The sequence below is a fragment of the Zeus faber genome (assembly GCF_960531495.2).
Source record: "Zeus faber genome assembly, chromosome: 11".
Lineage (NCBI taxonomy): Eukaryota > Metazoa > Chordata > Actinopteri > Zeiformes > Zeidae > Zeus > Zeus faber.
The window spans coordinates 33,742,448-33,760,546 of NC_137205.1; the positions used below are offsets into that span (position 1 = coordinate 33,742,448).

The window sequence follows — 18,099 nt, forward strand, 5'->3', positions numbered from 1 at the left end:
AACCGTCCAGTTGGTTTAATGGTGTCTCCATAGAGGATTCAAAAGACCGTTCCACGTCAGCAGCAGCCATCTTGGTAAGGTGCGTCAGCGGCTCTCCGCTGCATCGTCATGGCTTCAACTCTGCCTCATATTAGATAATTGGTTGTGATTGGCCAACCCTGGAAAGGCGGGTGGAAACCTGTTGCGGAAACCTGTTTGAATGGGATGGTGGCTAGACATATTGTGCAGAACAGATGGAAGATGATCTGCAGGTTCCTCACACTCACACTCACTCACTTCCTCACTATTCCTTCACACTACAATATCTATCTATCTATCTATCTATCTATCTATCTATCTATCTATCTATCTATCTATCTATCTATCTATCTATCTATCTATCTATCGTCTATCCGTATATCGTCTGTCCGTCTATCTATCTATCTGTCAGTGCAGGAAGCGAGAGGCGGACCCCGCCACCGTCACCGAGAAGCAGCTCCTGTTTCAATGGAAACGAGGCTTCGGCTCCTTCCGCCTCGTTCGGGAAACTCCGTCAGTCCAACGGCCCGCGCTCCCACCGAGAGAGACACAGACGGAGGGAAAGAAAGAGCGAGAAGGACCAGGGACGGAGAGAGAGCGAGAAGGACCAGGGACGGAGAGAGAGCGAGAAGGACCAGGGGACGGAGAGAGAGCGAGAAGGACCAGGGGACGGAGAGAGAGCGAGAGACCCGGCGGGATGACGGTGCTGCAGGAGCCCGTGCAGGTGAGAGGCCGAGCTGCGGCTCCACAGGCAGGAGTCAGAGGCTCCCGGGTCGGACAACTGACAACTCCAGCACGGGGCCTGAGGCCTGCAGCCCGGTGCTCAGAGAGAGGAGAGCGGCTGCTTACCGGGTGTCAGCCGGCTGCTTAGCGGGTGTCAACCAGCTGCTTACCGGCTGCTTTAAGGCTGTTTAGTTAGTTAGTTCCGTCAGTGGAGCTGCAAGCAGGATAGTTAGCAGCTAGTTAGTTAGCTAACCCTGAGCTAAGCTAACAACAACATTCTCAACCAGAGACAGAGACAGACAGAGGCAGACAGGGAGGCCGGCACACACAGGCAGGCAGTCAGACAGGCAGGCAGGCAGGCAGGCAGACAGACAGACAGGTCTAAACAAATGTCATATCCATCGATAGTTCTCTATATAATCTGTGTATTTTTAGTAGACTTTCTGAATCCACAAGTATAGGGCTTGTATACTATCCTCTGCGTTGACCATCCCAGTATTTAGGAGCAGTGCTGCATGTAGGTTTAGTGCCTTGCTCAAGGGCACCACAGTACGCTGCCAGGAGAGCCGGGGATGGAACCGGCAACCAAGTCCTTCGGAGTCAAGTGAGGGAAGTCGGTCTCAGGTTGGGACTGTAGGTTTCAGCTCCACCGCCGGGGGGCGCCACAAGGCAACACTGCCACTTTCTAGCACCACGACCAGCACCTGAACAGTCCAGGACCAGCACCAGGAAGCCACCAGGACCAGCACTTGGACAGTCCAGGACCAGCACCAGGAAGATACCAGGACCAGCACCTTGACCAGCACCTGGACAGTCCAGGGCCAGCACCAGGAAGACACCAGCACAAGCACCTGGACTAGCACCTGGACAGTCCAGGACCACCACCAGGAAGACACCAGGACCAGCATCTGGACAGTCTAGGACCAGCACCAGGAAGACACTGGGACCAGCACATGGACCAGCACCTGGAAAAGCACCAGCAGCACCTTGACCAGCACCAGGACAGTCCAGGACCAGCACCTGGACCAGCACCAGGGCAGTTCATGCTGCAATGGATGGAGAGTGGTCAACACAGTACTGGTTCCTATATCTACTGTGTACTGTGTGTACTTACTGTTTACTCTCTTTACTTATTGTGTACTGTGTGTACTTTAGGCTGCAGTATGGCAGGCTCTGAACCACTACGCCTACATGGACGCAGTTTTCATGGCTGAAAGACTTTATGCTGAAGGTATAAATACTACACTACAACAATACTACACTGTACACTTCAATACAGGTATTCCTCACTTAATGACCAAGTTTTATATATATATACACACAGGTATTCCTCACTTAATAACCGAGTTACTGTATTGCTGCGCCGTACTGTATATCTCCACACACACTACCTCACTTTATTCACATGCCACTTTAATGCACATATCTGGATATACATAATAGCCTATCCCATATACATAAGTCTATTCCCTTTATTTCTATTTTATACCCTCACTCTGTTTTACTTTTGAGTTATTTAATTTTATTTAATTTTATTCTATTTTATTCTATTTACTTACTACATTACGTTTTAGGAATCAGTTAGTTTCAGTTAGTCAAGTAGAAATTAGGTAGCTATTGTGCTCAGTCTAGAACATATTGTTCGTATTCACCGGGTGTGTTGCATTGACATTTCACTGCATATATGTATGGAAGTATACATATGTATGTGACAAATAAACCTCTTGAATTTTAAGATATATATATATATATATATATATATATATGTGTGTGTGTGTGTGTGTGTGTGTGTGTGTGTGTGTGTGTGTGTGTGTGTGTGTGTGTGTGTGTGTTCTCCTCACTTAACGACCTACCTGTTTAACCACCGTTCAGACTAAGGACCAGCTCTCTGACCAGTCTGTATTGTACGCTGTGTACAATACCAAGCATCTCATCACCCTTTATATACTATATACACTACATATACTGTATACAATATAAACTGTATATACTATATATACACTATGTACATTTTGTATACTATATAAACCATATATACTATATAAATACTATATACACTAAATATACTATACACACTATATATATTATATTTACTATATGTTCCATATACACTATATATACTATTTATATATATATATATATATATATATATAAATAAATAAATAACCCTAACTCGGTCGTTAAGTTAGGAGTACCTGTATTTTCAAACAAGATATCGGATGAGACAATACCATTTAGCACTGTTCCTGATTTGTGGCGTGTGGTTGTTTTAGATTCACAAACTATTCTCAGGGGGGGGCTCACTCTGTGGGGATTTGTTTTGGATGCAGTTTATCCAATCATGCTCAGCCAGGCAAAGCAGTATTTCACCTAACAATAATGGTATGAGAGTAACAATTGTTTTTTTTATCCAAAGAACAGCAAGCTACTCTCTATGGCTAATGCGCTGATGTGCTATTAGTGCGCTACCTGCACGGTGCAAAAATGTCAACACAGCTTATGAAACCTGGCGAAGATACGGCCTTAGTTGAGGAAGGATGAAGAACAAATGCCCCTGGGCAAAGAGAAAACTGAAAGAAGCCGAGTGCTGGTTTCTGCACGGTCTGCTCAAGGAGGCTACTGTACGGCACCAGTGGAAAGAAAGTGCTCATTGGTCATCCATTTGGTCATCAATGACCCACCGCGGGGCAGAGGGCCAGAGGGATAGTGGGGCCAGAGGGATAGCGGAGGCAAAGGGAGAGTGGGGGCAGAAGGGCAAAGGGAGAGTGGGGCCAGAGGGATGGCAGAGGGAAAGTGGGGCCAGAGGGAGAGTGAGGCCAGAGGGAGAGTGGGGCCAGAGGGAGAGCGGGGCCAGAGGGATAGCCGGGCCAGAGGGATAGCGGGGCCAGAGGGATAGCCGGGCCAGAGGGATAGCCGGGCCAGAGGGTTAGCGGGGCCAGAGGGTTAGCGGGGCCAGAGGGTTAGCGGGGCCAGAGGGATAGCGGGGCCAGAGGGATAGCGGGGGCAGATCCGTGGGGCATTTGTTGGCAGGGAATTGATTCAGAAACAATCTCTGATCCTCCAAGATAATTTTGTATTTCTCAGGGAAGAAAATAGAAATGTGTGAAGAGGCAGTAACCTGTTCAGAGACTGAGATTACAGCTGTCATCCACTTTTCATTTTTCAAATGCAGTTTTATTGTCTTTGCACATTCTATTAATGCAAATAAAATTTAAAAAATATACATTTAAGTAGGGGTTCGGCAGTAATGTGTCCTGGAATTATTATTGCACTTTTTTCGAATTTTTAATATAACAATATTACATATAGGCACTAAATATATGTATCGCCAGCCTCAGTCAAATAAATATCTGTATCGGCCCTTAAAAACCCATATCGTTTTCATATTATTTTGATGGAATTTTTGTCGTCATCTCGTCAGTTGGCTAGACTATAAGTAGCCTGGAGAAAAATAGTTGTTCCTAGTACAACAACACACAGATGAGTGCCAGCACCAGGTCCCGCCTTTTAGCACAATTTGATTAGTTTGGAGCATGACAACAGCCCACTGTGTCGCCTTTTTCTAACCAACTATTCTGCTTGAAGTTCACAAACCTGCGTTGGTTTTACACAGAGTTGTGGCTAGGTCTGGCCACGCCAGATAAGGATGAATGTGAAGCTTCAACAGGAAGCTCTGCATCTGTAACAGGAAGCGACTACTAATGTCTGATCCTGTCACATCCAAATAATCGATTATCTGACCTTTTGTAATGAATATATACTGTATACTGCCCTTATATGGACGTCTCCCTCCCATGACCTTAAATGGACGTGTTTCCCTCAGTGTTTTGACTGACTCTCTCCCTCTCTCCCACTCCAGTTGCCTCGGAGGAGTCTCTCTACCTGTTAGCAACATGCTACTTCCGCTCTGGGAAGCCATATAAGGCGTACCGTCTCTTGAAGACTCACACTTCCTGTAGCCCACAGTGCCGCTTCCTGTTAGCGCAGTGCTGCGTGGAGCTAAACAAGTATGCACACACACTCACTGTTCCTGCTAGAAAGATGCTAAAGAGCAATTTATAGGATGCCCAATAGAATTAATGATGCAGCACTTCCATTTAAGAATTATTTTCTTTTCATTTTTACTTAGAAGTTAGTATAGAACTATAGTATAGTTATTAGAATATACAATCTCCTATTACTCCTAAATAGTCCAAAAAAATCTGTTACTGATAATGTTTGAGACAGAATATTTTCCATTGCTCTCTCATTTATAACAGTGAGTAGCGTTGCCGCGGTTACCGGTGTTACCGCTGTTACACGGTGTTCGTGCATACACCGATTATATTACTTGCCCACCGCACCCACTGTCGCTTTTTAAAAAAAATAGAAATAAAACCCATTTAGTTAATTTTCAAGATGTTTTTTTGTCTTTCGTATACACAACGTTCCAAATTATTATGCAAATGATATTTTTCTCTGATTTTCCTAAATAGTCGATGCAAATGACAGTCAGTATAATTTTCAAGTCATCAACCATTAGGGTATAATTCGAATGTTATTTAACAAACCTCCCAATGATAACAGTATTTTTTTCAAAGATAAAAACCTCAAAATGCACTGTTCCAAATTATTATGCACAACAGAGTTTCAAAACATCTTTTAGGTTGTAAAGAACAGAAAATGGTCATTTGTTGAATTTGCAGCATTAGGAGTCATATTTACTGAAATCAAAAGCTATTTCAATCAAAAACATCTTAACAGGCCAGGTTACATTTTAACATAGGACCCCTTCTTTGATATCACCTTCACAATTCTTGCATCCATTGAACTTGTGAGTTTTTGGAGAGTTTCTGCTTGAATTTCTATGCAGGATATCAGAACAGCCTCCAAGAGCTGCTGTTTTGATGCCAACTGCCTCCACCCGCATAGATCTTTTGCTCTAGGATGCTCCAAAGGTACAATCGGGTTGAGGTCAGAGAGGATGGGGACCACACCATAAGTTTCCCTCCTTTTATGCCCATAGCAGCTAATGAGACAGAGGTATTCTTTGCAGCATGAGATGGTGCATTGTTAGGCATGAAGACGAATTTGCTACGGAAGGCACGGTTCTTCTTTTTGTACCATGGAAGAAAGTGGTCGGTCAGAAATTCGATATACTTTGCAGTGGTCATTTTAAAACCTTCAGGGACCCTAAAGCGGCCTACCAGCTCTCTCCCCATGATTCCGGCCCAAAACATCACTCCACCACCTCCTTGCTGACGTCGCAGCCTTGTTGGGACATGGTGGCCATCCACCCACTATCCACTTCTCCATCCATCTGGACCATCCAGGGTTGCACGGCACTTATCTGTAAACAAGACTTGGAAAATTATAATAGTAGGTCACGTCCGAATAGTAGGTTTATGCACAACTGCAAGCCTCTGGAGGATCCTACACCTTGAGGTTCGCAGGACTCCAGAGGCACCAGCAGCTTCAAATACCTGTTTGCTGCTTTGTAATGGCATTTTAGCAGCTGCTCTCTTAATCCGATTAATTTGTCAGGCAGAAACCTTCCTCATTCTGCCTTTATCTGCACACTGTCTGTGCTCTGAATCAGCCACAAATCTCTTCACAGCACGATGTTCACGCTTAGGTTTTCTTGAAATATCTAATGTTTTCATACCTTGTCCAAGGCATTGCACTATTTAAGGCTTTTCGGCAGCAGAGAGATCCTTTTTCTTTCCCATATTGCTTGAAACCTGTGGCCTGCTTAATAATGTGGAACGTCCTTCTTAAGTAGTTATCCTTAAATGGGCTCAACTGGCAAACTAATTGTCACAGGTATCTGTGATTGATTTCAGTGATCCAAAGAGCCCTGAGACACAATAGCATCCATGAGTTTAATTGAAAGACAAAAAATTAAATGTTTATGACACTTAAATCCAATTTGCATAATAATTTGGAACGCGGTGTACATACGAGCATACATATATGTAGTGAAATGACATACACTCCTCACAAAAAGTAAGGGATATTCGGCTTTCGGGTGAAATTTCAGGATGAACCTAAAATGCACTATAACCTTTACAGAAGAACTTAATTTGACCTGCTCTAAACTTTTGAATTCACATGTCAAACTGTTCAATGTTTCAGTACTTTTTGCACAACTTGCTGTTCTCTAACAAGGAGCTGAACGGCAAAATTCACAACAGGCGTTTGATCCATGAATCGACCAATACATTTCCTGGTTCAATTAGAATTGGTATTTAAACAGTCCTCTTCATCGTGCTGTTCACATGTTGACATCATGAGACCAAGACGACACCTAACAACTGATCAACAGTACCTCGCCATTGTGAGGCTTCAAACGGGATGTTCTCAGAGGGAAGTGGCCACTGAGCTTAGAGTGTCACAAAGTGTCATCAGCAGGTTGCAACAGAGATATAGAGAGACCGGAAGAGTCACAGAAAGGCATAGAAGTGGACGTCCTTTGGCCACATCCCACACTGATGAGCGCTTCATTGTGAACAGTGCCCTGCGGAACCGGATGATGATGCCACTCAACTTCAGGCACATTTAAGGGAGGTGAAAGGCACCCAAGTGTCACGTCAGACCATTTGAAACAGTTTACATCAGCGTGGTCTGCGTGCCAGACGACCTGCAAGGGTACCTGACCACACCACCAGGCACAGGCATCATCGTCTTGCACAGGCCAGGGAGCATTTACGCTGGACGAGGGACCAGTGGGCCTCAGTGCTGTTCTCTGATGAAAGTCGATTCAAGTTGAGTGAATGATGGCCGCCAAGGAAGACGTCGGAGATGTCAAGGAAAGCGCTATGCATCAGCAACTGTTGTCACCAGACGAGCCTTTGGTGGTGGTGGTGTTACAGTGTGGGCAGGTGTGTCGTCAATACAGAACTGCTACACTTTGTGAATGGTACAGTGACAAGCCCATACTACCTAAATGACATAATTCATCCAGTCATTGTGCCCCTGCATGAACAACACAGGCCTCATTTCATCTTCATGGACGACAATGCTCCGGCTCATCGAGGTCACATCATTAGGGAACGGCTGCTGGAGACTGGGGGTACCTCAAATGGAGTAGCCTGCACTTTCTCCAGACCTGAATCCCATATAAAACCCATGGGACCAGCTGAGTCGCCGTGTAGAGGCTCGTAACTCTGTATCCCAGAACCTCAATGACTTAAGGGGCGCCTTCAAGAAGAATGGGGGGCCAGGCCTCAACAGACAATAAGTCGAATTGTGAACAGCATGAGACGTCGTTGTCAAGCTGTAATTGATGCTCAAGGGCACATGACAAGTTATTGAGACATTGACATTTTTTGTTGTGGTAAACCCACCACTGTTGTTGGCTTTTGTTTCAATAAATTGTTTGAGATGAGGAAATCACCATTGCATGCTTCTACCTAAATGCCCTACTTTCATGATATAATATCACTGTAGCGTGAACTTTTTACATTTTCCATAAATTTCACCCGAAAGCCAAATATCCCTAACCTTTTGTGAGTAGTGTAGGGTCACATTTTGGGTATCAGTGAAAAAAAAAAAAAAAAAAAGTGTTTTATCAATCCTTAGTTGGAGGCTACAAAAGTGAAAGTGTCTGCTCTGTGCGCACACAGCTGGGTTGCAGCACAGTCTGATCACATGTCAATGAGCACGGGAGGAGAGGAAGAAGGCAATACAATACAAGACCTTAGATCAGGTCTAAATTGGGACCTGTCGCCGTTTCCATGCGTAATTTGCGGCCGTGATCTCCATCCGCTGCTTGTCCCCATTCCTCACAATTACACATTGAGAGTATTGTGTTTTTTATTATTTATTTTTTTTTATTTTACACCGTTTTATTTTACTTTTTATTTTACTCGGAAACAAAAAATAGAAGTACGGCACCCCCCCCCCCGGTTGTAAAATTTTAAATACCGGTGTACCGGGAAAATTCCTCACAGTGGCATCCCTAATGGATAGTTTAGTGGGGAGTTCCGTCCGACCGGCTCGATGTTCAGTTTCACAGCCTATTTCTCGCCTCAAATTTCATCAGAAACAGATTTTTGTTGGACTGTTTAAGAGAAATTGATTATATATTCTAACAATCAGTTAGAACAGTGATAGCGTGTCTCCGCCTGTGTGAACAGGGATCAGGGTGTTCACTGCACTCCATACCAGATTCAACTCAGTATTTGGTTTCAGGTCATAATGTGTTTCAAGTGTTTACATGCATTTGGAATATTACGATGACTGAAAAAGCAGAGTTCACACAGCAAGTGCTGTAGCCGGGTTAATGACAGAAAGTACTCCCTCCGTCTTCATCCTCTGGGACACTTGGTTCAACATCTGTCCATTTCAGGCAAACATCTCTCTATATGTACTCCCTCATCAAACTCAACTTAGAAACAGTCTGTGCCTGTTCGCCGGTGGTTGCCATGGTGACCAACTATTTTGAGTTTGGATATGGCAATGACATCCAGGTTCTGGCCTTTGCACGTCAAAATAAATAGAGTGATTGAGGAGAAATCCAGGTCTGTTCACCAGGGCGTGGTTATGCCAGTTTTCAGTTCAACTCAGTGCGCTTTCACATCTGCAGCGTTAAATCCATTTGAAGGGAACCCTGGCGCAGTTTCCCCTGGGTGCGGTTGCCCCCTGGGTGCGGTTGCCCCCTGGGTGCGGTTGCCCCCTGGGTGCGGTTCCTTTGGGCAGGTGTGAAAGTAACCAGTCCCAGACCGTCTGGGACTGATTTCAAGCAAACTCTAGTGCGGTAAGAACACAATTCCACACTGATTCCACCGAACTGCTGGAAGTAAACCAAACACACTGTGCATTATGGGTAGCGGGCGGCATTTGTTTACATTTCCTGCCACAGAGACACAATGAGGCAGGACTCTGTGGATGAGAGTGGACGGGCACCTTCTAACTTTTGGAATAAAGGAAGAACGATCTCTCCTCTCAACCTCCTCCACCATGTGACAGAGGCCTCTACATTACCCACAATGCACTGGGTTAAAGACACAGGCCCCATATCTCATAACACCGAGAGAAACCCGATCAGACCAAATTGAAAACAAACCAAAACCTGACTGCTGCAATAGTCTGATTATTATTCTATTACTGTTAGCAACAGAGCAACTACCAGGCAACAGAGCAACCACCAGGCAACAGAGCAGTCACCTGACAACAAAGCTTGACAAGTATTGACCAGTATTTATTAGTATTGATCTCTTTAGGCTGGCAGAGGGGGAGCAGGTCCTGACAGGCGGGATCTTGAACACCCAGAAGAGTCAAGACGACATCATCAGTGAGTTCGGAGAATCAGCCAGTTTCACCCTGTCCCTGCTGGGACACATCTACTGGTAAGTACTACTGCAGTACCCTAACCCATAGCTCCTGCTGGAGTTCCCAAGGCTCAGTCCTGGTTCCTCTGCACTTCTCCTTGTCCTCACTGCCATGCAGTCGATACTCCACTAGAAAAAACATCTGTCTGCAACTCTGCGAACCACCTGTCTGTCTGCGCACCACCTGTATCTCTGAGCACCACCTGTCTTTCTGCGCACCACCTGCTTGTCTGTGCACCACCTCTGTCTGAGTACCACCTGAAGCTCAATCTGGACCAGATGGAGCTCTTCCATTACCATGGCCACCAGTTGTCCTGCTCCGCCCATATCACCATGGCAACCAGCTGCTCCGCTCCACTAACCCTGGCACCAAACTCGACTCGACCCAGCACCGGGTGGAAGATAACCAGCAACACCAGCTGAGACCCAGCAGCAGGAGGAGGCCTAGCACAAGGGCACCACATCAGCGCAGAGCAAGGGCGTCGACAAGAGGAGATGACAAGAAGCGCCAAGGCTAAAGCTACTACTAAGGCTAAAGCCCATGAGCCTAATGGAGGAAATGGATGCAAAAAAAAAAGGAAAAGCTTGGCACGGTGGCATAGTGCATTGCACTGCTGCCTCACAGCAAGAAGGTCCTGGGTTCAATTCCCGCCTGGGGCACTGTTGGCACCATGCTCCGGCGGGTTATCTCCCAATTAGGGGCCTTTCTGTGTGGAGTTTGCATGTTCTCCCCTTGTGGAGACCCCATGGGGTTTCCTCCATCTAACATCAGTAAGGACCCCCACCAAAAACATGCACACATTATTGTCTGACCAGTGCTGGACATATGGAACTAGGTCGCTGGGCGCATCGTTGAATGGCTGCCCCCCCGGAGGAAGGACAAGCCGGGATGGGTCAAATGCAGAGGACCCATTTCACCGTGTGTGTGTGTGTGTGTGTGTGTGTGTGTGTGTGTGTGTGTGTGTGTGTGTGTGTGTGTGTGTGTGTGTGTGTGTGTGTGTGTGTGTGTGTGTGTGTGTGTGTGTGTGTGTGTGTGTGTGTGTGTGTGTGTTGTAGTGGTGTGTCGTGTGACAATTAAAGATTCTTCTTTTCTCTTCATCAGACCTCCACAGGATTCCTGCACCAGCGTGACTGACCTGCCTCTCTCTCTACTTGTCTGTCTGCCTGTCTCTCTCTCCAACAGTAAGACAGATCGAGTTGCCAAAGGGTCAGAATGTTTCCAGAGGAGTTTAATCCTTAACCCGTTCATCTGGTCGTCCTTCCAGAACCTCTGTCACCTAGGTAACCAAACCCCACCCCCTTTTTCACATAGGTAACCAAACACCACCCACCCAGTCTCCGATGTAACCAAACCTCGATCCCTCTGTCACCTAGGTAATCAAACCCATCCCCTCTATCACCTAGGTAACCAAACCCTACCCCCTCTGTCTCCTAGGTAACCACACCCTGCCCCCGTCTCATAGGTAACCACCAGATGTGGTTACCTAGGAGACCGAACACTGTCTCCTAGGTAACCACATCCGGCCCCCTCCATCACTTAGGTAACCTCACCCTGCCGCCTCTCATCTACTAGGTACCACAATCGGCCCCCTCCATCACCTAGGTAACCACACCCTGCCCCCTCCATCACTTAGGTAACTAACCCCCCCCCCCCAAAAGGTAACCACCGGATGTGGTTATCTAGGAGACCGAACACTGTCTCCTAGGTAACCACATCCGGCCCCCTCCATCACTTAGGTAACCTCACCCTGCCGCCTCTCGTCTACTAGGTAACCGCACCCGGCACCATCCATCACTTAGGTTACACACCCTGCCCCCTCAATAACTTAGGTAACCACACCCTGCCCCCTCCATCACTAAGGTAACCACGCCCTGCCCCTCCTGTCACCTAGATAACCAAACCATGCCCTCTATAGCTATACACTGTTTAGAATATGTTATGTGATTATATTGTTTATAAAAAAAAAAAAAAAAAAAAAAATATATATATATATATATATATATATATATATATATATATACTGCTGAGAATAATATACATGGATGAACTGTTTATAGTATAATACATTCCTGTACTCTTTATAATAGATAGAAAGTAATACTGCTTAAAATATAAATGTAGAAGTATAAATATGTAGTAAAACTTCTCAGGGGAGAAGCCGGATCCAGAGCAGATCTTCAGACTGTGCTCGGCTCCTGTAGCTCCGCCCCCTCCAGCCATCAGTCCCCAAAACCCCTCCCACCGCCTGGACACTGTCCTCATGGAGACGCCCCAGGACACGCTGGTACCCTCAGATGAACCTAATACAAATCAAATATTCCTTATCAGATCAATCTGTATTCCTAATCAGACTAACCTGTAGTCCTCATTAGATTACACTGCAGTCCAAATCAAAAAAGCCTCAAATTCAGATTGACCTAATCCTGATAAGATTAACCTGTACTTCTAATCAGATTAACGTTAACTCCTCATCAGATTAATTTGTAGTTCTAATCGGATGCACTGTAGATTAATAAGATTAAGAATAAGATTAATTTATAGTTTATTCACATAAACATTATTAACATGTAGTACTAGTCAGATAAACTTGTAGCCTTTATTGGGTTAACCTGTAGTCATTCTATCAATCACAATCACACCAGTCAAATCAGATTACACTGTAGTCGAAACAGATAACATTGTAGTTCTAAGATTACTGTCGTTCTAATCAGATGACACTGTAGTTCTAATCAGATGACACTGTAGTTCTAAACAGATTACTGTAGTCTAATCAGATTACTTTAGTCTAATCAGATTTCACTGTAGTTCTAAACATGTTACTGTAGTTCTAATCAGATAACTGTAGTCTTATTAGATTACACTGTACTTCTGAACATATTACTGTAGTTCTAATCAGAATACTGTAGTCTAATCAGATTGCACTGTAGTTCTAAACATATTACTGTAGTTCTAAACAGATTTCTATAGTTCTAAACATATTACTGTAGTTCTAATCAGATTACTGTAGTTCTAATCAGATGATACTGTAGTTCTAAACAGATTACTGTAGTCTAATCAGTTTACTGAAGTCTAATCATATCACTGTAGTTCTAAACAGATTACTGTAGTTCCAATCAGATTACTGTAGTCTAATCAGATTACACTGTAGTTCTAGACAGGTTGCTGTATTCTAATGAGATTACACTGTACTTCTGAACAGATTACTGTAGTTCTAATCAGAATACTGTAGTCTAATCAGATTGCACTGTAGTTCTAAACATGTTACTGTAGTTCTAATCAGATAACTAGTCCAATTAGATTACACTGTACTTCTGAACAGATTACTGTAGTTCTAAACAGATTACTGTAGTCTAATCAGTTTACTGAAGTCCAATCAGATTACACTGAAGTTCTAAACAGATTACTGTAGTTCCAATCAGATTACTGTAGTCTAATCAGATTACACTGTAGTTCTAAACAGATTGCTGTAGTCTAATCATATCACTGTAGTTCTAAACAGATTACTGTAGTTCCAATCAGATTACTGTAGTCTAAACAGATTGCTGTAGTTCTAAACAGATTGCTGTAGTTCTAAACAGATTACTGTAGTTCCAATCAGATTACTGTAGTCTAATCAGATTACACTGTAGTTCTAAACAGGTTGCTGTAGTCTAATTAGATTACACTGTACTTCTGAACAGATTACTGTAGTTCTAATCAGAATACTGAAGTCTAATCAGATTGCACTGTAGTTCTAAACATATTACTGTAGTTCTAAACAGATTACTATAGTTCTAAACAGATAACTATAGTTCTAAACAGATTACTATAGTTCTAATCAGATTACTGTAGTTCTAATCAGATTACTGTAGTTCTAATCAGATGACACTGTAGTTCTAAACAGATTACTGTCGTCTAATCATATATCACTGTAGTTCTAAACAGATTACTGTAGTTCCAATCAGATTACTGTAGTCTAATCGGATTACACTGTAGTTCTAAACAGATTGCTGTAGTCTATTCAGATTGCACTGTAGTTATAAACAGGTTACTGTAGTTCTATTCAGATTACTGTAGTCTAATCAGATTACACTGTACTTCTGAGGAGATTACTGTAGTTCTAATCAGAATACTGTAGTCCATACAGGTTGCACTGTAGTTCTAAACATGTTACTGTAGTTCTAATCAGATAACTGGAGTCTAATTAGATTACACTGTACTTCTGAACATATTACTGTAGTTCTAATCAGAATACTGTAGTCTAATCAGATTGCACTGTAGTTCTAAACATATTACTGTAGTTCTAAACAGATTTCTATAGTTCTAAACATATTACTGTAGTTCTAATCAGATTACTGTAGTTCTAATCAGATGACACTGTGGTTCTAAACAGATTACTGTAGTCTAATCAGTTTACTGAAGTCTAATCATATCACTGTCGTTCTAAACATATTACTGTAGTTCCAATCAGATTACTGTAGTCTAATCAGATTACACGGTAGTTCTAGACAGATTGCTGTAGTCTAATCAGATTGCACTGTAGTTCTAAACAGGTTGCTGTATTCTAATTAGATTACACTGTACTTCTGAACAGATTACTGTAGTTCTAATCAGAATACTGTAGTCTAATCAGATTGCACTGTAATTCTAAACATGTTACTGTAGTTCTAATCAGATAACTGTAGTCCAATTAGATTACACTGTACTTCTGAACAGATTACTGTAGTTCTAAACAGATTACTGTAGTCTAATCAGTTTACTGAAGTCCAATCAGATTACACTGTAGTTCTAAACAGATTACTGTAGTTCCAATCAGATTACTGTAGTCTAATCAGATTACACTGTAGTTCTAAACAGATTGCTGTAGTCTAATCATATCACTGTAGTTCTAAACAGATTACTGTAGTTCCAATCAGATTACTGTAGTCTAAACAGATTGCTGTAGTTCTAAACAGATTACTGTAGTTCCAATCAGATTACTGTAGTCTAATCAGATTACACTGTAGTTCTAGACAGATTGCTGTAGTCTAATCAGATTACACTGTACTTCTGAACAGATTACTGTAGTTCTAATCAGAATACTGTAGTCTAATCAGATTGCACTGTAGTTCTAAACATATTACTGTAGTTCTAAACAGATAACTATAGTTCTAAACAGATTACTATAGTTCTAATCAGATTACTGTAGTTCTAATCAGATTACTGTAGTTCTAATCAGATGACACTGTAGTTCTAAACAGATTACTGTCGTCTAATCATATATCACTGTAGTTCTAAACAGATTACTGTAGTTCCAATCAGATTACTGTAGTCTAATCGGATTACACTGTAGTTCTAAACAGATTGCTGTAGTCTATTCAGATTGCACTGTAGTTATAAACAGGTTACTGTAGTTCTAATCAGATTACTGTAGTCTAATCAGATTACACTGTACTTCTGAGGAGATTACTGTAGTTCTAATCAGAATACTGTAGTCCATACAGGTTGCACTGTAGTTCTAAACATGTTACTGTAGTTCTAATCAGATAACTGTAGTCTAATTATATTACACTGTACTTCTGAACAGATTACTGTAGTTCTAAACAGATTTCTATAGTTCTAAACATATTACTGTAGTTCTAATCAGATTACTGTAGTTCTAATCAGATTACTGTAGTCTAATCAGTTTACTGAAGTCTAATCATATATCACTGTAGTTCTAAACAGATTTCTGTAGTTCCAATCAGATTACTGTAGTCTAATCAGATTACACTGTAGTTCTAAACAGATTGCTGTAGTCTAATCATATCACTGTAGTTCTAAACAGATTACTGTAGTTCTAAACAGATTACTGTAGTTCCAATCAGATTACTGTAGTCTAATCAGATTACACTGTAGTTCTAGACAGATTGCTGTAGTCTAATCAGATTGCACCGTAGTTCTAATCAGATTACTGTAGTTCTAATCAGAATACTGTAGTCTAATCAGATTGCACTGTAGTTTTAAACATATTACTGTAGTTCTAAACAGATTACTATAGTTCTAAACAGATAACTATAGTTCTAAACAGATTACTATAGTTCTAATCAGATTACTGTAGTTCTAATCAGATTACTGTAGTTCTAATCAGATTACTGTAGTTCTAATCAGTTGACACTGTAGTTCTAAACAGATTACTGTAGTTCCAATCAGATTACTGTAGTCTAATCGGATTACACTGTAGTTCTAAACAGATTGCTGTAGTCTAATCAGATTGCACTGTATTTATAAACATGTTACTGTAGTTCTAATCAGATTACTGTAGTCTAATAAGATTACACTGTACTTCTGAGGAGATTACTGTAGTTCTAATCAGAATACTGTCATCTATACATATTGCACTGTAGTTCTAAACATATTACTGTAGTTCAAAACAGATTACTATAGTTCTAAACATATTACTGTAGTTCTAATCAGATTACTGTAGTCTAATCAGATAGCACTGTAGTTCTAAACAGATTACTGTAGTTCTGAACAGATTACTGTAGTTCTAATCGGATTACTGTACTTTTATCAGATTGCACTTTAGTTCTAATCAGATCACTGTAGTCTAATCAGATTACACTTTAGTTCAAATCAGAATAATGTAGTTCTAAACCGATTACTGTAATTCCAAACATATTACGCTGTAGTTCTAAACAGATTACACTGTAGATCTTAACAGATTACTGTAGTTCTAAACAGATAACACTTTCGTTCTAATCAGATTACACTTTAGTTCTAATCAGATGATACTGTAGTTCTAAACAGATTACACTGTAGTTCTAACCAGATTACACTGTAGTTCTAAACAGATTACCCTGTAGTTCTAAACATATTACACTGTAGATCTAACCAGATTACACTGTAGTTCTAAACAGTTTACACTGTCATTCTAAACAGATTTCACTGTAGTTCTAAACATATCATACTATTGATCCAAACAGATAGCACTGTTGATTTAAACAGATTACACTGTTGATCTAAACAGATTACACCTTAGTTCTAAACAGATTACAGTCAATCTAAACAGATTACACTGTCGATCTAAACAGTTTACACTGTCGATCTAAATGGATTACACTTTAGTTCTAAAAAGATTATTCCTTAGTTCTAAACATATTTATATGTTTAGAACTAAGATACTAACATATTTAGATCTAAACAGATTCAACCGTTGTTCTAATCATATTACACTGTACTTTTAATCCTTCGCTCTCATTAGATTACAAGTTTGTTTTATCAGATTACACTGTAGTTCTAATCAGATTACTGTAGTTCTCAACATATTACACTGTAATTTTAAATAGATTACATTGTAGTTTGAAATACAGGTATTCCTCCTTTTACAATATATCTGTTTAACGACCGTTCGGATTTAGGACAAGCTCTCCGACCAGTCTGTATTGTATGCTGTGTACAATACCAAGCATCTCATCTTATCACCCTTTTTAAACTATATACACTATATATACACTATATACACTATAAATACGATATATACTATATACACTGTGTACATCTCATCACCGTTCTCAGTCTGTCTCATTCTCGCAGTCTGTCAGTATTCACTACACTAGCGTTCACAATCACCATGCCCCCTTACCGGAAATAACTCTATATACACTATACATACTATATACACTATATATACTATATTCACTATATACACTATACTATATATACTATATACACTATATATACTATATTCACTATATACACTATACTATATATACTATATACACTATATACACTATATATACCAGCCATGTCCCCTTTATGTGAAATAACATGGGTCCTCACTTATCAACCAATTCGCTAAATGACCTGGTTCTAGGAGTGGAACTGTAAACTGTTGTAAAGTGAGGAGTACCTGTAAAGATACATATACTTATTCCGATGCCGAGCTCTTTTTTGTACTGGGAGTACTGGGAAAAAACAAACTTTTTTTTCCAAAACTTGTTCTACTTGATGTAGATATTAACCCTTGAATATAAAAACCACTCATTGAAATGGGTTGAGAAATGTTAAAGTAATAGTGCATTTTATCCAGAAAAACCACAGTTACCC

The 18,099-nt window shown here is 41.5% G+C and overlaps 1 protein-coding gene across 2 annotated transcripts in view; it reads left to right on the forward strand.

Moving 5' to 3' along the window:
• The first annotated feature begins 552 nt into the window (after window positions 1-552).
• cdc27 (cell division cycle 27) overlaps window positions 553-18,099 on the forward strand; it is a 32,883-nt gene continuing 15,336 nt past the window's right edge. The window contains exons 1-6 of one of the 2 annotated variants that reach the window (XM_080009933.1): window positions 553-742; window positions 1,897-1,972; window positions 4,601-4,748; window positions 9,945-10,070; window positions 11,236-11,333; window positions 12,204-12,337. In XM_080009933.1, coding sequence (XP_079866059.1) covers window positions 716-742; window positions 1,897-1,972; window positions 4,601-4,748; window positions 9,945-10,070; window positions 11,236-11,333; window positions 12,204-12,337 — 609 coding nt within the window. In that variant the 5' untranslated portion in view covers window positions 553-715. The remainder of the gene's footprint in view (window positions 743-1,896; window positions 1,973-4,600; window positions 4,749-9,944; window positions 10,071-11,235; window positions 11,334-12,203; window positions 12,338-18,099) is intronic. The other variant, XM_080009934.1, reaches the window with a different exon arrangement.